Source organism: Fukomys damarensis, unplaced genomic scaffold (genome assembly GCF_012274545.1).
Source record: "Fukomys damarensis isolate Sample0158 unplaced genomic scaffold, DMR_v1.0_HiC HiC_scaffold_17, whole genome shotgun sequence".
Taxonomy (NCBI): domain Eukaryota; kingdom Metazoa; phylum Chordata; class Mammalia; order Rodentia; family Bathyergidae; genus Fukomys; species Fukomys damarensis.
In genome coordinates this window covers 42,250,478-42,272,442 of record NW_022900929.1, presented here as the reverse complement: position 1 = coordinate 42,272,442, position 21,965 = coordinate 42,250,478, and the positions used below count along the sequence as shown (strand labels likewise).

The 21,965-nt window shown below is 44.0% G+C and overlaps 1 protein-coding gene across 1 annotated transcript in view; it reads right to left on the bottom strand.

Annotated features, from left to right (window-relative positions):
• Window positions 1-21,965, bottom strand: part of Ryr3 (ryanodine receptor 3) — a 376,321-nt gene that overhangs the window by 103,095 nt on the left and 251,261 nt on the right. Inside the window, exons 47-56 of the mRNA XM_033765294.1 lie at window positions 20,862-21,042; window positions 19,605-19,713; window positions 17,700-17,820; window positions 15,633-15,802; window positions 13,046-13,266; window positions 10,603-10,693; window positions 8,871-9,011; window positions 7,452-7,615; window positions 5,650-5,728; window positions 911-1,000 (exon numbers count right to left, since the gene is read on the bottom strand). Coding sequence (XP_033621185.1) covers window positions 911-1,000; window positions 5,650-5,728; window positions 7,452-7,615; window positions 8,871-9,011; window positions 10,603-10,693; window positions 13,046-13,266; window positions 15,633-15,802; window positions 17,700-17,820; window positions 19,605-19,713; window positions 20,862-21,042 — 1,367 coding nt within the window. The remainder of the gene's footprint in view (window positions 1-910; window positions 1,001-5,649; window positions 5,729-7,451; window positions 7,616-8,870; window positions 9,012-10,602; window positions 10,694-13,045; window positions 13,267-15,632; window positions 15,803-17,699; window positions 17,821-19,604; window positions 19,714-20,861; window positions 21,043-21,965) is intronic.

The window sequence follows — 21,965 nt, the reverse complement described above, 5'->3', positions numbered from 1 at the left end:
CAGTTCCAGAGCCAATATTCAAGCAAAGACACACAGGACATCTTTTACATGTGACGCTAGGCCTAAGGCTTACAAAGAACTTTGATTGCAAGGTAGGAATTCAGAGTTGAGATAAACCAAAGTAATTAACAATTATTTTTTTAGTGATTTTTTTTTTTTTTTTTTTTTTATCTATGCACAGTTCCAGAAGGCCAATATTCAAGCAAAGACACACAGGACATCTTTTACATGTGACGCTAGGCCTAAGGCTTACAAAGAACTTTGATTGCAAGGTAGGAATTCAGAGTTGAGATAAACCAAAGTAATTAACAATTATTTTTTTAAAAAATGCAACAGACTTGTTCATGTTTCCCTGGAGACTTTCTCTGTCTCTCCTATGTGCCGTAAATCATTCTTATCCAAATTTCCACACACAGGACATCTTTTACATGTGACGCTAGGCCTAAGGCTTACAAAGAACTTTGATTGCAAGGTAGGAATTCAGAGTTGAGATAAACCAAAGTAATTAACAATTATTTTTTTAAAAAATGCAACAGACTTGTTCATGTTTCCCTGGAGACTTTCTCTGTCTCTCCTATGTGCCGTAAATCATTCTTATCCAAATTTCCTCCAGTAATCCCCTGCTCTGTTTCGCTATCTTGCCCCAACAATCAGATGAGCTCCAGGAGAATTACAGTTGCATTGTGGCCCTGTGTCCAACAGAGCTGCCACTTTCACCAGGAGTTCTCAGAGCCAAAGAACAGACAAGGTTGCATCCTTGGGAAATGCAGCTACTGCCCACTGGCAAGCTCAGGAGCTATGTCTTGAATCCTCGGGAGAGGGACTGCCCTGAACTCTAAGCGTCTGATGCAGTTCCCAGGCATGGAATCAACATGGCCACGTCACGCTGCTGCTGGCTGCCTCTTCTTACCTTTTCTGTTAATGTCTTGAAAGGCCTTATCAATGGATGGGTCTTCACGTTTTCGTCCAGGGAAATTCCATATTTCCATCCACTCTGACTCTGTAGGGATATTCTCAGTTCAAATATCCTTGACACTCAAAGAATGCTGGTATGTGACCCGAATCCCTGCTTCTTTTTTTATTTTTATTTTTTCTGGTACTGGGGATTGAACTCAGGACCTTGTGCTTGCGTGTCAGGTGTGGCACCACTGAGCTAAATCCCTGGTCCCCACATCCCCACTTCTATTTCATGAGTGGAGTAATGGATCATGACAGTTTGGAAATTCCCCCTTAAAAATGTCTAATGGATCTTTACATGCTGTCAGGCTTTCTGCCTCCTGCATCTTGACCTCCGCTCCTTTGTTCCGTCTTGTTTTAGGAGCTGTCCTTCCTACTTTCTTGCTTGTGTTTCAGGCCCACTTGAAATCTAAAGATGTTTCAAAAGACTCTGAAAATGGTATGTCTCGGATCAGTATGTCACACTCAGAGTAGACAGGACAGGGCTGAAAGGCATGTGGGGCCTGGACCTACTGCCCCGACACAGTGGGCTGCTGGGTTTGTACCTTTGTCCACTCAATGCAGAGCAGACCTGAAGCAATGCCTGCATCCCAGAGGCACAGAAGTCTAAGAATTTAAAAAGTCACCAAACAGATACTAGTTAGATGCCTCTACAGTACGTGTTGTCTCTATAGTATATGTAGACACCGTGGGTGCAGAGAAAGGAGTCCCAGATTTCTAGAACCTCGCAAGGCCGCAGACTCCTTCCTGCTTTTTTCTCAGTCTCTGCTACTTCTCATTTGTTAAATGTGCGTATTTTCCAAAATACAGCCCTTCTCAGGAGACACTCACCTCCTGGGTTACCAATGTAGGCCACAGCTTCAGTTACCACTAACAACCAATATCAAATCAACATTTCCAGACCAGAGCTCTCCGCTCATTTTCAGATTTACTTAAGCTCTTCTCACATGTCCTACAGCACTTCCCAAAGGGCTGAAAGAGAACCTGGCAGTTACTTCTCTCAATGCCTCCTCCCCTTGGGTTCCCAGCAACATGGGTGTCCTTGTTGGCACTTCTTCTCTGTACTCTTCACACCTCCACCCCTGAGATCTACTCATGCGTCTGCCTCTCCAGTTTCCTGGCTAGTACTTCTGCTCTGGCTGCATCAGCTCTCATGAGGATTGCATTCACGGCTTCCTGAGCAGTCTCCCTTCGTCTAGTCATTTTCTACAGTAGCTTCAGGTGATAGTCCCCAAATCACCTGCTCAGGGCACTCAGCTGCTATCTGTCATCTGCCATCATGGGAAAGCCTAAACACTTTTACATGCCCTCTAAGCCTATAAAGATGATCTGGACTCATTTGTAGGAAAATAGATGTACCTGGAAAACATAATGTTGAGTGAAGCTTAAATACTGCATGGTAACTCTCACTTGAGGTAGGCAAAGTACAGACAGAGAAAATGATAAGCAAGGATACAAAGGTATAAGGAGATGGATCTCTTGTAAAAGTGGTGCAAGGGAATAAGGGCAAGGGGTGAGGATGAGGGGAAGGGGTAATAAGAGTCAAGGCATGCCATGTACAGTAACCTAATAGCCCCAGTAATGTGAACCATTATATGTCATAACAAGCTAAGGCAAATAATATCAGCAGGAATGAAAAATGGGTAGGGACCTGGAGGAGGAGGGAAGGGGATTAAAACAAAAGAGAGGTAGTATAATATGTACATGTAACCATTCTCCAAGGTGATTGTAAACTACATGAACTATAAACATGTACAAATAAAATGAAAAATTAAAAACAGCACAAACGGATATGGACACATTGGATACTGAGCCTTGACACCATTTATCTTTTGTCCACCAATCCCAGCTCAATTTTTGCCTCATTTACGAAGTTCTTGACCATCTTAATCCCCTCTCATTTCTGCCTCCTAGGAACTGACATAGTTTCTTCCAGAAGATTACTTTTAAACAAACTAACTTCAATCATACATCCAACAGTGTTTTTCATGCAGAAAACTATTTCACCGCTGGGCATGCCTGTGTTGGGTTCATATTGTCTTAACATCATTGTGCGTCTCATAGGGAGTTGGACTGAATGCGCTCTTGGGCATTTTATTTATTTATTTATTACTTTCCGCTAGTTTCTCTCAAGAAAACAGTAATCCTCTTGGAGAAGCACTGAGTATCCTAGGTGACTGTGGTACACAGTCAGTCAATATTTCTTGACTGAATGAACCCATTTACATATAAGACTTTGACAGATGATTTTTAGCTACCTCAGAGGAAAATTAGGTTGAACTCAGTGAGAAAACTGGGAAGGAAAGTTTTTAAACACAAGACAGTGAGGATGTCTGTGGAATCATTGGCAGCCATTTCATGAATACCAAGGTGCCATCTTTCTAAAGTACGCGTGGCTGTGTAAGAAGATGACCAGTTCTCTGTGACCTGCAGAGTTTGTTTGGCTGTCCTAATCTAGACTTACAGATTTCTTGGGTTGCTTCTCCAAGAAAAATAAAGCTCTCTTGTTTTCCCATTTAAAAACTGATGATGTCTTTTCCATGTTTCAACTCCATAAACTATGGTTTCCTAAAGCCACCAAACTCTCTCTTGCCCTTCTAGGTCTGCCCCTGGGGACCCTAGAAGGCCTTTGGTGGGCTTATTTCCTGGAGCCAACTTTTACTCCTCCGTTTGCACACGCTGTAGATATCGCCAGCTCCAGGAAGTGTCCCTGCTGCCCAGGGTTGGATTGGCCCTGTGCTGATGCCATTCATAGTGCTGAACACCGACCCCACCATGGCTGGTTTATTTTGTTTCTTGCATAAGACTGTGAGGTTCTTAAGGGCAAGGAAAATATTCTTTCCTCCATTAGATAATCAGTGCCTGCATGGCAGTGGTGAGCAAACATATATCCTTGCTCTTGGGAAGCTTAAAGTTTGGTGTCACAAGAGCTGACAACTGGGATAAACACCTAACCATCTGCTGTAAAATACTATGAAAGGGAAGAATAAGGCGTTAAAAAGGGTCCATCTTTGAGAGATTTGGGAAAGTGCCGTCTTAGGAATCAAGGCCTGGGTTGATGTTTGCAGGATGAGGTGAGCTAGTGAATGAACCTGCCTTAGAGTGGAGGCCCTCGGGCATGCATGGGGGCTGGGCACAGAGGGGGGTGTGGCTGGAGGGCAGAGGGTGAAGTGAGAGACAGCACCAGAGGTCAGACTGAGCAGTGTCTACAAGGCCATTATGCTAAGAAGGGTGAGAAGCTGTTAAAGGATTTTATAAGGAGAATGGGTTGAGTAGGAGGAGCGGGAGAAACATGTGACCAAATTTGCATACAGAAGCTATAGCTCTTCGTAGTGATCTGAAGAACAGACTGGAGAAACTGTGTGTGAGGAGACCAGTCAGGAGGTTCTCACAAAGGTCACTGCACAAGATGGCAGCTCGGACTGCAGTCATGGTGATGGAGGAATGCACACAAATTCCAGAGAGATGCAGGATGTAAACTCCACGCAGTTCAGTGATGGATTAACTACTGCTACAGGCACACAGAGATGGCTTTCTCCTTAATTCCTGGGCTAGCCAGGGGCCAGATGTAAGAGTCTTAGAAAATCCAGACGCTAGAGGGAGGGGCAGGAAACTCTGGTCCATGGGCCAAATCCACCTGAGTACTTCTCTTTTCATTACTGAAGTTTTATGGGACCACTAGCCCTGTTTTATGTTTTGTCTCTTGCTACTTTTGTGTTACACAAATCTGAAATGAGTAGTTATCACAGAGACTGCCTGGAATACAAAGCCTCCAATGCTTATTATCAGGCCCTTTAAAGAAAAGCTTTGCCAATCTCTGCTCTAGAATCACAAGGTATCAGGCCATTCTACAGTTCAGCGATTGTTGTTACCACCAGCCCCAGAAAGGAATTCATGAGGAACACAGCTGAGCTCAGATCTACACAGAGGCTAAGCTAGTGGCTCAAGGTGTCCCCTGACTACAGGGGTCCTGCAGGAAGGTGGTTTTCTTCTGGCCTTGCTAGGGGAGATAGGTCTACTCTTATAAGCTATAAACTGCAGCTGAACAAGGGCCTGATCTTTCAATGGCTGCCCATGGAAATCCTGGATGACTTTGGCAGAATTCTCACTTTGCTTGCCAGCATTAAAGGGCTGACAAAGCAATGAAACTTATTAAGCAGCCTGACCTCATGTGGTGAGGAATTTTAAACACCAGATGGACAGGCTTATTAATATGGGAGTGTCTGGAAGTCCTAGGGGTGCCTACCATAGGAAGACGTTTTATGAGTCCTTCCTGTTAAAAAACTTAGCTTCTTAGCAAAATCCAAGGGTAAGGCTTTCATTTTCATTTCCCTTGTTCCAATGCTATATTCAAAGAAAAAAAAAATTAAAGCCTCCCCACCCTCATTATTTATGTGAAACACACACAAGCACAAACTTGAGCATAAACTGTAGGAAACACAATGTTAAAGAAGTTATCGCTTTCAGAATTGATAGTTTCTTGAGAAATACAGAAGCATAACCAGCAGCTGCGGCTGCCTATTGCTCCAACCTTCACCAACCTGGGAAAATTGCTGCTCAGAAATAATGAATGCTCTTGGCACGGCGAGTCTGTCACTTAGACAAATCAGGCAGATTTCCAGAATTGGACCCCTTAATGTTCTTGGGCTGTGTTTCCCCCCTGACAATTGTCAGTTGGATGATAATCCCTACCTTGTCACAGGCCCATTTATCATGTGAACGCTCAGCATACTTGGTGACGATGTATTCCAATTTTTCAGGCAAGGAAAAACTGCAAAATGAGGGAAAAAACATCACAACTTAACGTGGCCAGATTTTGGTCAGATGTGGCAAAAGATGAGTGGAAGCATCCATCAGCTGTCAGAAGTCGTCACTAGCTAAATGTAAGCAGAAGCCACTCCAGACATCCTGGCTCGGCTGAGCAGGAGTGGCACTGCTGGGGTGCTGCCACAGACACACACCTGTGTCTGATCAGTCTTTGGAGAAGCCTCTTCCCACAGGTGGCCTCTTCCAGCTGCTCCTGCTACTCTGGCTTCTAAAGAACCAAACTGGTTCCATGGCAAGATCAAGGCAAGTCAGAAAGTGAGGATTCATTCATCCAAAGGAAGTGGACTGTCATCCCAGGACTCTAATCTGGGAATGGCAGAAATGGATAGCTAGTGGGCTGTATGTTACAAAACCTTTTAGGATTCAGCGACTGGTTACTACTAGAGTTTTGGAAGTAGAGCAGACATCTGTCAGTCCTGTTTGCCCAGCAATGTGTATGCCTTCGGATGGTGACAGAGCCTTAGTCTCTCTTTGCAGGGCACAGTCTTCTGGTACCATGTGCAGGGTTTGTTTGTTTGGTACCAGGGATCAAACTTGGGTCCTTGCACTTTCGAGACAGGCGGCAGAAACACTGACCTAAATTCCTGGCCCTCATGTGCGGAGTTATATGCATTGTCAAGGACGGGCATGTGACTAGGCAAATCAGACTCTCTCTCCTTGGAATTTAAACCTTAAGTTGGGTGAGAGACAAGGGCAGTAAACTCTTCAAGATGATGATTCATCTGCTAGGGATGCCTGAAGACCAACTGTTTCCTCACTGAGGCCCCTATGGGCAGACTTTCATTAGGTTCTGATACTGACCCTGTGTCCTAGTAATAAGGCCCTTTTCTTCTAGGTCATCCCGTCTCAGCCCCAATTCCTCACACTACTCAAAGAATTTTACTATGTCACAGGTATACTTTAAGGAATCAGAACTCTCAAGATAGGCACACACCTGCTACAGTATGAGCTTCTACAGGACCAGTCTAACTTTCCCTGTTCCTTCTAAAGCAGTATGGAGCTCTTTATTTAAAACGTACCTGGAGATAAAGTCATTACCCCCGTGACACATACTCTCGTAACTCAGAAGGAACTGCCACAAACCAAAACCGAGAAACATTTTGTCCCAAAATAAGCACACCTCCAGGGTCTAACGAACATCAGTGAGAAATTCTGGATCACTCCAGATTCTGGCATTCATTAGAGTGGCAAAGAGCAGGTCCAACCTGTCAAATAAGGACCCCAACTATTCTGCCATCACACTTGAGGCCTTTCCAGAGCTGAGTGTTAGTCATGGAATTATTTTGATGCGCAAAGTTACTAGAACTGTAAAGGTCTAATTACCAAAGAACAAAGATTCTGTCAAAAAACTCATTAATAAATTAACTGCATGATTTGTCAGGGTGGTTCTGTCAATGCCTCGGGCAGAATTGATTTATGGGTACATCCATCTCTTACAAGAAACCAACACTACTCTCTAAGAAAAAGCCCAGAATACAAATAATGTGGTATAAAATCAGATGTGGGTGGATTAAACCTTGTGCCTGATGTGCCTTGTAGTGTCAAGGGAGATGATGAACAGTGTAAGCAGGAGGGAAGGAGGCTGAAATTTCTCACTATATTTTGATAAAAGAACACTGGGTACTGGGAAAAGCACAGGGTCAGCTCAGAGATCATCCTGGACTCACTTCATTGTGTTGATGGGTTTGGGGTCGAAGTTGCCATCTGCATCCACAGAGACCTGTTTCTCCAACGTGGCTGTGATTCTGGTATCTAGATAATCTGGTGGCAAGGCCCCAGCGATAGCACTGAGACAGGGCAAGGCCATTCGGAACAGATCTGGGTCATATTTCTGCAAGGGAAAACAGAGACCACCTTAGTAGAGAAACCAGACCTGTGGCTGTCAGGCAGATCCATTCATCGACTGGCTGAAAATGAAAACAGAACACATGCATTTGTCCAGGCTGGCCAAAGCTGGGAATCAATAACCCCTTTCTGGTGGAATCTGAGGTATTCTTGGAGAATGAAATGACTACGAAGTGCTCTAGGTTTAAACCAACATCTCCCAAATAGTTGATGTCAAGAATATGTTAAGGGTCAGTATGGTTCTCTCTCTTTTTTTTTTTTGGTACCGGGGATCAAACTTGGGTCCTTGCGCTTGAGAGGCAGGCTGCCGAACTACTGAGCTAAACCCCCGGCAGTATGGTTCTCATTAGACCATAAAGGTCTATAAACTTGTCTGCCATGGATGATTATAGAAACCGACCCAACCTATAGCCAGAGAAGGCATGGCTCTGTAGCAGCTGATCTGGGTCTTAGGTAGACTTCAGGCAGTCTGTTCAGTATCACATCCATTCACTCCTAAACCTAGCTGGGAATGAATTTCTATCACATAACACGGACGGAGAAAGCTTCTGATCTGCTTACAGTAGACCAAAGGAATCCAGAAGTACAGAAAATTTAAGTGAGGGCAAACCAGCTACACAGACCCTCCAGACTTCTCTAAGGAAACCAGATCTTTTCATTTTCTATCATTAAAGCCGGTGGCCTGGCAAATCTAAGCATATGGGACAGCAGCGCAAGGTCTGACAATAAAGAGCTCTGTTTCTATCAGGCTGTCCCTCAAGGCCTGGAGGTCAGAGGCTCTGAGTTCTCCCTCAACCTCTTCTTTCAACGAGTATCTGCGAAGCACCTCTCCAGAATGGCTTCAAGTCTCCTGAATGTCCTTCCGCCCAACCATCTGAGCAGGTGTCAGGACTTTAGAGAGGACTGGCTAATAGAAGTCATGCCAAGTCCAGAAGGAAAGAATAGGGAGGTAAGTCATCCAGACTGGAAGCGGGCAATATTGTTGCAATTTATTCTGGTGATTGCTCTCTCTTGCACTAGCTCTGTGAGTCTGGCAAGTTATTCTGCTCTAAGACTTTTCTCCACCTGTAAAAGAAGGATTGGCTGTAGTTCCGTTTTAGAGAGTTGGGGGAAGAATTAATGCATAGACTTGCGAAGTACATAGCACACAGTAAAACTTGATAGATGCTAATCATCATTATTTTTATGTTCCTGGGTCACTGAGGTCCTTCCTTTTTGTTCAGGAAGTGCACTGTCATTACCTTGTGGGAGAGGGAGTTTAAAATTCCCCAGAAGAGCTTCTCTGTGAGGTGCAACTCCTCTTCCACGGCCAGCCCGTAACTCCCCCATCCTGAAGGCAGACAGTAATACTTCCAGCACTGCTCATAGTGATTTGTCAGAAGCTGGGAGGTTCAGAACAGGATTGCACCAGTGGAGTAGGAGAGAGGAAATCCACAGGCATCAAAAACATGCAGGGGAGAATAAAACAGTATGTGGAGATCATGAAAAAGAAACCAACATTTGAAACAGCTGGGTGGTCTACAAAGTGACCCTTGCGGTCCCAGCTGGTCCCAGTCAGAAGAACCTGCTCTCGTGCTTAATGAACTTGAGCTTGAGCTGCATCAGCCCGATTAATTCTCAAGTCTCCTGATGTGCCTTTTGTAGTTACCAGGAAATGGAGAAGAGCTGTTTCTGCTGCAAGTGAGAATTTGCTATCCTCTGAAAGTAGGCATTGTGTGCTGTTCCAGCCAGTCAGCTGGAATTTCTTCTGAGCCCTTCGTTTATGGTAGGTCCTGAGGGACACGGATTTGGAGAGGGTATGATGCCTACCAAGTTGTGGGTCTGGAGATTTTCTCTACATTGATAACTGCTGAAGGCTTCCTTCCCTCCCTCGCTCCAGCCTTCCATTGTAATAGCAGTTTCACATATGGCCAGTAGAGGGCAGAAATGCACCGGCAATGTTCTGTTCCCAGCTGGTGGGCTCCACATTCTCTAAGAAAAGTCCTATTGACTTGAGATGTAAAAGTGAGTTTATGAGTGGTATCAATAATCCCTCTTAGGAGCCAGTGTCCAGCTGGTAAAAGAGGTCTGTACAGAAAATAAAGCTGTGCAAAGCATGGTTTCCAGCTAACGTATTTTTTGAGATTAAAAGTGGTACTGTTGTGGTTAGAGAGAATTAGGCCTTGGAGGACTACCGAATCTCTGATGTCACACAATTTGTTTTCTTCCTAGCATGGACACAGGGGATTGAATGAAAGACTTCTTGAAATTTTTGTTGTTCCAACAAAATGCTTCCTTAAGTCTTTGCTTGAACTATTCTGGAGAAGAAAAAGTTGTAGTAAAGTCACTAGGCAGGATTTTTAGGACACTTCTGGATGTATGTATATGGTAAAGCCCCAGAGTGAAAGGTAAAAACACTGTCTGCCTGAGTAGGCTCATTCTGCTACCACCTGGACAGATGTTCCTCGTGCAATGATAAAATATTTATAACTTAGGACACAACCAGGAATGAGGAAACAAAAACAGGGTTCTGTGCTCTTTTCCTTAATAAAGAGAAATGTAGAAACTAAAAAGGATCTGTTACAAAGGGGGTAAAAAAAAAGCACAAAATAATACGGAAATGGGACATTTTATCTCCTTTGAAAAATAAATCACAGAACTTTCAAAGCTTTTTGAGACTGAAAATCTGAGAACCTAATGAATTCAGGAAGGTGCAAAACCCAAGTCCCCTCACCAACTTCTGCTAAAAAATTAGTAGCCAGTGAAAAGCCATTAAAGAACACTGAAGCACTGAATGAATACAACACAATTCTCTTGAAACTGGACATTTGAGAACAAGTTTGATTTTGTGGATTGCATCTTATTAGCTGTCAATTTGAAGGAGTGAAACTCATTTAACCTGTATTTTGCTCCCCACACCGTGAAAACATCATGCCAGACAAAGCACATTTCCTGTGTCATGGACCGTATTTCTGTGAGAATAGTGAGTTTTACCTTCAGAGGCATTTTGCAGTATTCGTTGAGTTGTGGAACATCAAAAACCAGACGTCGTAGGAGTTGTTGTAGCATGGAAGGCCTCAAGTGGCTGCAATGTGGATTAAGACAAAGAACAAAAGAAAATAGGTAATACAGAGCAAAGGAAGGAAGGATGCAAGAAGCTTTCAACAATAACTCTGGAACGGGGCTAAGCACTCAAAACAATGTCTGGACACAAGACACTGGTTAAACAACAGATGATAAAACACTTTAAAAACTGTAGTTAAAATTCAGAAAGAAGGAGATGTGCTAATGAGTCGGGATACCTAAAGTATGCAATTACCATATGGCAAATGTTCTAAGCTCTATGCATATCAAAATATAGTTTGTGATTATATGCAAAAGATATTGCAGAAAGAACGTGTAACTAATTGTATGGCCATCTCTAAGGATCAACTATCCTGAATTCTACAAGAGCAGAGAGGGCTGAGCAGCCATATTGGTGGAATCTGAGGCCACCTACTGGCGTGGGGTTTTATGTGAACTCTAAAGCTCTCCATGTTCCAATCTGCTTCAGGAAATTCTGGAGTTGTCTCTTTGGGTGGAGGTTTGGTTCTCTAAACAGTGACTTAGAAGGCAAACACAATAATTAATTAAAGAACACTTGATTCAGTTACAGAGTTCATGGGTGTGGTAATTCGTGCAACTAAATTCTGAGATGAAGGAGAGAGAAGCAACTTCCATTCCCTTTTATTTAAAAGTTCTCACACCTTTGTAAAGCCTCCTGGAATTTAAGGAGTCTTTCCAGAGAAAAGTTCACACACCTGTCACTCACACAATTTCCTATATAAGTTTAGTTTTTAAGCCCCTGGATTCCCTCCACAGATGCCCAGGAAACCATGGGGGCAAGGTAATAACTGGCATTCAGGAGGGAGGCCAAGGGGCAAACCCTTGAAGCATATGTAATAAGGAAGGCAGATGTTGATGGAGATGCGAAATGAACCCCATCTGTTTCACAACTTTTCCTAGATCCAGCCTTGGGCTCCAGAGCCCTGGGCTGAGGAGGCTCCTCACAATATATCCCAAGTAGGCTGATCTCTAGCTAGCGATTATAATGAAAAATCACTTAATGCCTCACGTTACTGTTCAGATAGTTAGCAGATATCACCGAAGGTCGACTAACTTGAATAAAATAAAAAAGTGCAAAAATTCTGTAACTCTACAGATTTCTGACTTATTAAAAATAAACAACACAAAGTCTAGTTAAGTATCCACTTGTCTGCTGTATCTGGAGTACAGTTGGGTGGAAGTGTGCCATAAAATTATAGCAATCGGGGCTATATTTAAGTTCAACATAAACTCCTCATTTCCTCAAAGTCTGATTTCTTTGAAAATGTTTACAGGTCAGATCACTTGTTCCATCAACACAATTTTGGACCAGGAAACAGCTCGGGCAGGGAAGCACGGCTCCCTGGTTGGTGTAGTTCCTAAGAAATACATCGAGTTCGTATCTAGCGAAAGGCAGAACATGATCCGCAGCCATTCCCCGAAGCAGTGACCAGCTGATCACAGAGCTGAGGCTGACAGGCAGCATTTCTTCCTGGGTAAACTCAGTATATCCTGTGTCCCACTGCCACCCGTAGGAAGCAATGGAGAGGCCCAAATACAGTAAATAAGTAGTCGGGTCATTATCTTCTTTTGAAATGGCAAAGTCGAAAACAGTCCTCTATAATTCCTAGAGGTATATCAGTGTGTCTACCAAGCTTTGTCTCTCTTGCAAGATCAAACATAATCCAATTAATTAATTCTCTATCGGTTATCCTAGTAAACTTGAAATGAATGAAACAGAGCACAGGACCTGATTTTGGAAGGGGATCTCAGAGAGGTTTGGGTCTAATCTCCCTTCCTGTCCTCCGCTCCCCACAGGCAGATAGTACTACATAGGGGTGCAGCTCCTGCCTGAGACAGCTGAAGCCTTTGGGCTTGAGAAGATGGAAAAACAGCAGATATGGGTTCATTTAATAAAGCTTCTTAAATGTAGATTGTATGAGATTGCCCTTTTTAATAATTTTTAAAAACCTTATTTTTAGGGCAGTTTTATACTGACAGGGAAAAAAAAATTGAGAGGAAGGTAAAGAGTCCCCTTTTTGGAGAATGAACAAATCTGCCTCTGGTTTTATCTTGGGGACTGAACAATTACTCCATAATCTGAACAGTGCATCTGAAACAGTCTCCTTCCCTGGACTCTCACCTTTGTGCACTACAGCCTGTCGTGCTCCCCAGGCCGTCTCACAGGAGGGGTTTTCAGTCAAAAGATCTCAAGCACATCCGAAGAGGAGGCATTTGGAGGGGGTTGGTGGATGGTGGACAGCCTCCCCAGACAGTATCACTAGTGTTCAGATCCGATCATTAAACGTACTTGGCACAGATGCATACCCGGCTTTCAGAGATGGGTACTTACTTGCAAATGGCAAGCAAACATTCCTCTATGGTGTCCCTCTGCGCTTTGGTGAGGGAACGTCCCTTGGAGAGCCTGTATATGGTCTGCAGTGTAGAATCAATCAGAGAGGTGTAGTGCTCGGTCCCGGCAAACAGCGGGGCGCATCTCGTAAGCAGAGGGAGCACTGCAGAGCATATAAACCTGTTGAGTGCTAGCGCAGCCTCTGTGGTGCTGAGGGACACCTGGAAAAGGGAACCATGATGTTTACTAACCTCCAGGAGAGCGGTAAAGTCTACCTTGGACACTGAGCTTCCAAGCTGGAGTTTGAGGAGACTGATGTGTCTTGCAGGCTGGTTCATGTCTCACAGCAACAATGTGAATTAACTTTCCACTTGGTCATCAGGCCTTATTTTGCTTTTGCATTTTAAGTAACGTTTTTAGAAAATTTAAAAGGAAAAAAAAATAAACCACATAAAAAAGCAAAGCAAAAGCTGGCAGAATCCCAAATGATCCTATAAACAATGCTTCCCTCAAAGGCAGGTTATAAACCCTTACCAAACCGAGGTGGTGGTCAACTTAACCTAACACCCTTGATTCCTGCGAGTCCAACTGCCGGGCTACATTATTATTCCAGCTTCAGCTCTTATTTCTCACCTTATGGGGATTTATACATCGCTCTCTCATGATCTGAAGATTAGTAAGTGTTTATGGGTCAAGTAGCTTTTCAAATTCACCAGTTTGGTGACAGCTATACAAAGAGAAAGTCTAACTGTGACCCTCATCAGGTAATTTAGAAACATTTGAGCAGTTCACAACCTGATAAATGTCTCAAGGGCAGATTCTTCTAACAGAAACCTAACTCCACATGGGTAAAAATATGACAAAGAGCAGAAGTCTACGGCCTTCTCTAAAACTATGCCATGAATTTTGCTCACAATGTTCTCTCTTGTTTATTTAGATGGACAGGCTGAATTCGAGGGAAGACCCATTCAGTGACACTAAAAATAGCCAAAGCATGATTAACTATCATCTTGAAAACTGCAGAACTTCAAAAGAGACCTTGAGATCCACAGAGATAAAATATTACCATTATTTCCTGTGATTATTGCAGCTATTATATCTGTAACACATTTTCTCCAACTTGTGATTTGAAAAGCTGTTTTCTTTGAACTGTACACATTTCTGGGTGTTCCCATTAATTATCAAGTTTGTCTTCTAGATGCTTTGTTAATCACACTGGAAGAAATAGCCTGTTTAACATTTATCACTTTCATAGACAAAGTTGTTAAAAATGAGGAGAGCAGAAGCTTTGATTCTATAGTCGTTTCAAAGTTTCTAAATGAGAACACATGAGTATCTGCATGCTGAGGAACTGAATATAAAAGTTTTTTGTTGCAGATGGTGCTTGGCCAAGCATGTGGTTGAATACCAGATGCTAAAATAGCATTTGCTATTTATTTGAACTATGAAAAAATTAAATGCCTTCATGGGAAACTTGGGGAGGTCCCGTAAGTTAAAATTTATTTTTTAGATCAGGAAATTTACACAAAAGCTCAAAAGTAGTGGTAGATACATTATTTAAAAAATGCAAAAGGCTTACGTGCTCCTCACACCTTTGTGGATGCACCACCTCTCAGCTACATGCCACAGAAAGATCTCCATTCCTGAATGGAGAATCCAACAGGGCTGTGGGCCAGGTTGCTTTCCAATCCTGGGTAACTCTTTTGACGGAATCCACCCCACTTAAGGTACTGGCTGCTGCTGACCAACCACCACAGAGCTCACACTTCCAGAGTCTGGGCCCCAGGTGTAAACTCTAGTAAACTTTTTAACTAAAACCCTGAGCTGGCATGGTATTTTTTAGAACTAAGCTGACCTAGCTTGTCTTTCCTTCTCAGACTCAGAACTCTAGGCACTTTCTTAGTCCTGAGGCATGACAGCAGATCCGTCTTTTTTATTTTTATTTTTTTAGCTTCTGGGACCTCCTGTCTCAGTGCCTGTTGATGCTGGATTACTGCACTCTCTCTCAGCCTTGACTTCCAAGTGTGCATTTCCCCCTGGTCTCTTGGATTGAACTTTGTCACCCTCGTGGGTTCAGACCTGTCCTTTCTGATGGTCAATATATGAAGCTAAAGGGTGAGGGTGGGAAGAGACCATCCAGACTGAAATGTGCCAGCCATCCCTTTCTAAAAGCAACACAGCCAAGTTCTCATATGGACACATCTGGCAAGATCTGGAATTGATTTTGGCAGGGGTGGGGAGTAGGGCATTAGAGTGCCCCTGGTGTCTAGCGGGTAGAGGCCAGGGATGCTGCGAAACATTCTACAGTGAACAGGAGTCAACTCCCCGAAAATACTGCCAAGGCTGAAAAACAGTACTTGAAGGAGCTACACTGAATATTTGAAGTCATATCTACTGTACCTATATAGAAATTTCTGGCCACAACAAGCCAAGATCTTCCATTTCTTTGTGCCACTGGTTTCTCTCCCTGATAAAAGCAGGCTACTAAACTGTAGCCAGTGAGTAGGTAGAAAAGAGTTGCTCCTGTCTTCTGTATGAATTTTACAATGTGGAGAAAGGATCCCCCCCCCCAACTTTAGCAACTTACTGTGTCTAGAGAGGCAGAGGCTCTCAAGTCAGGTAAAAATCCAACCTCCAGCAAATGGAGCAGAAAAGTTTGATCCTTAATGCCATAAACACGGTCCAAGAACAGCACCATGGGTGCCTTGTGGTCAGGACAGAAGTTGGCTGTCATATCGGGCTCGTTGACTGACCCATCTGAAAGGCAGAAAATGTAATTTCCTCTTTGCTACCTCCAAAGTCTCAAAAGGCAACACCCAAAACTTATCTGTCTATGGCTTGTTCTAATAAACTGAAGGAATTCTGGAAACAATAGCTTCCTGCTGGAGCCAGTTTATTCTGGGTTCAAGAACCAATTGCTAAAATTCCAGGAATGCCGTGTGTCAGTTATTAAACATGTCCATTATTCAAAATTTTAAATTTACAATTTAAGTGAGTTACACTTAAAAAGGTAACACATACTTTTCACTCATCACTTCTGAACACTTTTCCTGGAAACCCTATTTTTGAGGTTATTTCTATCAATTGCATTTCTATGTTAGAAACACAGTGTGATGTTGTGCTAGACAAATTCTTATCCCACCTCCATCTCAGGGATAGCACATTGGTAGCTTGAAATTGGCCATGACAAGAATATTTACATCATAGGAGCAGGAAAAGGCTAAGAATCCAAGCTTGATTTATTGTTTTGTTCACAGAAGACGTACGAAAATGAGTAATAAAAAATGAAGGCAGGTTACATTCAACAGTATGCCTTGCCAGTACATCATAAAGAGCATAAAAAAGAAAATATTTCTTTTAGCATTCGGAAACAATGATCTAGTTTAGGTGGGGGTCTTCCATCAGATCAGTGGTGGAGAAACTGTGGCACGTGTGTGGTTTGTATCAGTGGGCGGTTTGTATCACTGAAAGCTCTAAAATGTTTGCCATCTATGTATTAGACAACCCACAGACTGTAATCTTATTTTAATAAAGAGTTCAAACTGAGTGGGGAATTCCACGAAGATAGGATTTTGAAAGAGCATTTAAAGAAAAAAAAATCTTCCTCCTCCTGTTTTATTTGCACTAAAAATTTAGAAAAGAGAGTCCTCCATTGACTAAGTACAGTCACAGAATATGTAAATGTTATATTAGAAAGATGTGGGGGACCTTATAGGCAAGCAGGGAAGCACAGAGAGGAAGTGCTCCAGCCCACAAATCAGCGCGGAGAAATGGGAGGGGAGAGGGAAGGGAGCAGCTGCCGGCACCTCCCTTACTAACCACCAGAGGGCGATACAGCTGAATAGCGGAGGTGGTTATGATTACTCCGACTTTCTTGGCGTTTTGAAAACCAAGGAACATACATTTTGTGGGATATTAATGAGTGTTTTGTGCTAAAAAGGAGAACACAACTACATGTTCAGAAAACATTGAGCTCAACATCTGTTTATGTTATCATTAGTTTTCCCAGACATTGTAATCTTACTGTGCTTCATGAGGTTATAAAAACGAAATGTATTCCTAAACTTACTTGACTCAAACCTTTTATTAATATGTAAATGGACAAAAATATTGAACATCAGTTGGGGAAATACTGCAACAGGTAGAGCATGCCATCTTTTCAATTCTTCCATCTGCTAGACAGCAGGTGGAGTGACTTGGAGAAACAATGCTATACTTTTGGGAGAGTTTTACCAAGATGACTGATGTCAAAAGTCATATGTAGCATTTGGGAAAAAACCCTCCACGAATCTCAGTGGGAAGCATTCTGTACTGTGGCAGGGACAGCCTGCCCTACTGCTGCCCCTGCTGCCACCACCATCTGAGACCCAAAGAGGCAAGGGAAGAAAGACCATGGTGAAAGATTTCATTTTCCCTATTCTGCACACCTACTTCACAAGGTTACATGGTGAAGTCCATTTGTCCCTGTTAAGTATTGGTTTAGTCACCTTGACACAGGGGTGATACAGATGAGAAAGAAGCCAACTAGAGCACGGAGGAGAAAACTACTCATCACTGGAAAAAGAGTAAGACATCTTCCCTGGGCAGCCGGAACCAAAAGCGGGTACCCAGGGATGCTGCACTGGGTGGCTTCAGCCTGTACATGCTTCCCTACCTTTGTTCAGGGAAGGCAGTTTCAGGGGGATGCTGATGATCCCAACCAGGTCCTCCGTGGGGACCAGGGAGCGCAGGATGGACCGGATCCGGATGGCTTCCCCTTTTCCTGTCTGGATAAGCTGTAATGCAGGACCAGAGAGAGATGAGATGATGAAGTTCTCACTACACACGTCCCCCTGCTCCATCTCCATCCCTCTGGAGTACACCACTGCACTCTTCTAATTGCCAAAGACATTTGTAGCCACAGAGAAGGAGAGAAGCTTTCTCTTCATTTTCCAGAAGAGCTGTTACTGAGGGAGTGACTGATGGAGGGGCAGTTTGATTCCTTTGCTGTGGTTGGAACAGCCATCAGTTAAGGTATCAAGTCTCAGCAGCGAATACCCTCCCTGTGGGTGGCTTTCTTTTCCAGTGTGACTGCACCACTGGGAGTGCTCATGGGTATGGTGACAAAAGTGTTGACATGTGGCTATGGTGCCAGACTCCAGAATTCTGGCCAACATAGAAATGTCTTATGATTTTTAGTTCCCCCGAGTTTCACAAATGCTGGGTGGCAATAGGGGTATAGAGAAGGTCAGAGAGAACTGAGTGTCTCAGTGGATAACCTGGTCTGTAAAGACCCTACTGTGGCAAGCAGCTTGGACCCCAGGACACACACATCTTCCTGCATGTGTGGTCTCTGCAGTGGGCACAGTGCTAGGAACTGAGCTGCCAGGGACTCAGGAAAGGGTCTATGCCATCTGGGCTGGTGATGTCCTGGGCCATGGTACTACTGGGTGGCCCCAGAGAAAGGAGAACCCTATGTGGTCACTCTGGTGGCATTTCCCATCTCTGTGAGTATACGGGGAGATGTTAGTGAGGACGGCATCTTCTTTCCCTCCCTCTATTGACAGAGCAGGGGCCACTGAGAAGACAGTGAGTGTGAGTGAGTGTGTGCGCGTGCGTGTTTGTAGTGTCCAAGGCAGAGTGGCATCCTTTTCCGATGAGCTCTGGTAGCTTAGCCATTCCATATTGCCCTTCTGAGAATAAGCCAGAAAGTGCTGAGAGTCGATCAAAACTAGAGCAGGAACACACAGTGGTCTTGGACACTTCCCCTCCCAAGGCTGCAGCTCACCCTGCTGTTTCCCTGGTTGTTTCTAGGACACACAGGGGTGAAAAGCCAGGCCTATGTGGATAAGGCTGCTTGGCCACCATAGGAAATGGAATCCTTAGAATTCTATGGAGCCTCCTTTTCCAAGATTTAGATTTTCCTTTTCCAAGAAGAGCAATTATTTCCTCTCTCATTTATGATATAAGGCTTTATGTGAAACAAGGTCAACTCTCTAAGCCCTCATCAGGGCTTAAAAGGGAAGGGAATCAACATACTTTTTAGGGCAAAACTGGAAGACCAAGAAGGTGTCCCATGAAATAGAATGATTCCCACGTATCTGTGAAACATGCTATCCCAGGAAGCTAATCAGATATGAACCCTGGTCAGGGACTGCTGTCTTGGATCTGAGTGCTACGGTCATCAAGAAAAGAGGATTTTCCACATTAGAGTATCCTCAGGATGCTCTTGGAGCTTATGTGGTCACTCACGATAGCCCTGAGCAAGAATCGAATTGGTCACATTTTGACCATAGTGAGGGACATAAAATATAATTTTGGGAGGTGATGGAAACAAAGCGTGTAGAGGATACGCCCAATGCCACAGAGAAACCATACATATAAGGACCCTAGCAGAAGTCCTTCCTTAGAAAGCTACACCCTTAGGTTTTAGAGCTGGAACACACTTTGATGTTATATGACCCAGAGAAAGCAATGCTAGCAAACATGGGGCACAGAGGAAGAAATTACGTTCAAGACACTGACAGTGTTTCTTGGCTCAGGTTTCTCAAAGCTGCCCTCTGGGAGCTCTATCACTTACATGCACTTCAGGAGCACAGCGGCCCAGGAGATCTATCAGAGCTGAATAAAACGACATAATTGCATTGCCCATATGCACAATCTCCTCTTCTTCTTCACGGTCCTCTGCGCTGCACAGAGAGAAGCAACACAGGAGAGGTGAGAGACCCAGCAGGCCAGCCCCGTTATCGGAGATGTGTGGCTAAGACAGAAACACTCTGCTCTCCCTGAGCTTCAAACACGCCCTTGGAACCTCTCCTTTCAGAAGGTGGCAAGGTGGTTTTGTTCACTAAGTTCAAAGGATCCAAATATTTGTCTCGACACCTCTAGAGTCCTATGAATTTACGGCACGAGTTTGGACACGTCTTCCTCTAGTCTCTGAGTATACATGGAAGCCACAATGGACGAGTCATTGGAAGGGCTAAGTCTGTGCCCTGGTCGTGCTGCCACCGGGCCATAACTGGGCCCGGTTTTTTCTCATGTTACACAAGCACGTTGGAGCAGTGTATGCTTTGGGTTCTTTCCAGTCTACTGAGGCATCTACCCAGTAGTTGATGACAGAGAAAAAGTCAATACCTGGAAAGCTACCTGTGCTGGGTAACACACATTCTATAAATTCTGGGGTGTAATCTAGAGGCTGTGATAAAGAAAAGGGAGCTGTTGCAAGATGAGATAAGGGCACATTTAAGTAACAAGACCTTCAGGTTATCTATCAATTATTTAACTTTTAAATACGGAGGTTATAAAAGCCATGGCCTTTTGCAATCCGTAATTCTTTTTTCTCTATTAAGGAATCAAACCCCAACATCTGCCTGAGAATTTTCAGAAGGGGAAGCAGGAGGCATCACCTGTTTTTAAAGTAAGTTGTGGGATGAGACCCTTCAGTTTAGGGCACTGAAAGAAATGAGCTGGAGGTGATGAGGCCCGTGCCCATGGCCCGGCCTTTGAGCCTCCACACAGTGTCCTCCAGGGTGACTCTGTGAGGTGATGATACCACAAGAAGCCGTCCTGGAGCCGAGAGGGTCCATTGCCCTGGTGACTGGCTACTGGGCCAAGTGGAGCAGGGAAATGGAAGACGGTAAAGTCACTGAGCTCCCTGGAAGACTCAAGACAGTAATGTGCCTGACAAAATGATTTTTAATGCTTTAACATCCATAAGAGAGTCTGTGTTTTTCCTAGTGGGGGAAGTGACTGATTCCTCCTTAATCGCACACATACTGACACCGTTTGGGAAACTGACCCAGCACGCCCAGCCCAGAAGGCAACTGTCTCCACTTACACTGCTCTCTTACATCCCTGAGAGGGGAGGTCCAGTGCTGGGTTCTCCGAGATCTTGATGGCCCCTTGCATGGCTGCCAACAGGCCATTTCCACCTTCGCCCCTCAGGGCCGGCCCGAAGCACTCGGGGCGTCTGATGAGCAGCTTGACCACAACACTAGCGTTTTCTTCCACACTCTCACCTGAGGAGGACAGAGAGGCATTGTTTCCTTCTCGCCAGACAGGATGACCCCAGAAGTCACTCCAGATGATGAGTAAGAAGTTACCTAACCTTCAGATTATGAGGAAATAGCAATGAAAGGAAGATGAGCTCTGACAAACTAAGTCCGTGTCTGTTTATTACATGACTATTGTAGAATAGAATTTTACTCTTCTGCTCAGGATTTTGGTAAACACTACACCACCGAGTCTGCTCACAGGTGACTTGGAGAACGTGAGAACTTTAACGTCTCATTCTTCCTTGTAACGAAGGAAGCTGATAAATCGGGCTGGTGTCCTGACTTAACTCCTGGGAAGGGCCGTGTTAGCTTGTGACTCTATTGCCATCGCTGGGTCTAATAAACACCCTTGAATAGGGATGGTGAACCTTTTAGAGACAGAGGGCCAAACTACAACCCACACATCCACTTAAGTATCACAAAGTGCCAACACTGTAATTAAACCCGAATGCTGAGGTTGTCAGCTTAGGAGAAACAAGTCATACACTGGGCTCATGCGCAGACAGAGAGGGCTCTGCATGGCCGCTGCTTCACATGTGCCATAGGTTAGAACAACCAGGTTCGTGCCTGTGGACTTCACGGAATTTCTGAAATTTTTCATCCAAATGAAGAGTCTTGTGGGTAAAGTTCTCTTGACTATTCCTACAGTAGCTCTGAGGGAACATAAAAGTTGGGGAACCGTATCCTGTATCCTCCTAGGAACTGTATCCTGACCACTAAGACAGGGATACATTTCCTGATGCTGGAACACATTTGGCCATGGAACTAGGACACTCAGGGTGGCCATTGTTTCTCAGATCCAATACTTCTATCCCAAAGCAGTTTCACAGCATACTCAAACTTCTTAAAATTTGTCTTGTGCCTTGGTTAAAATTCTAATTTATGTC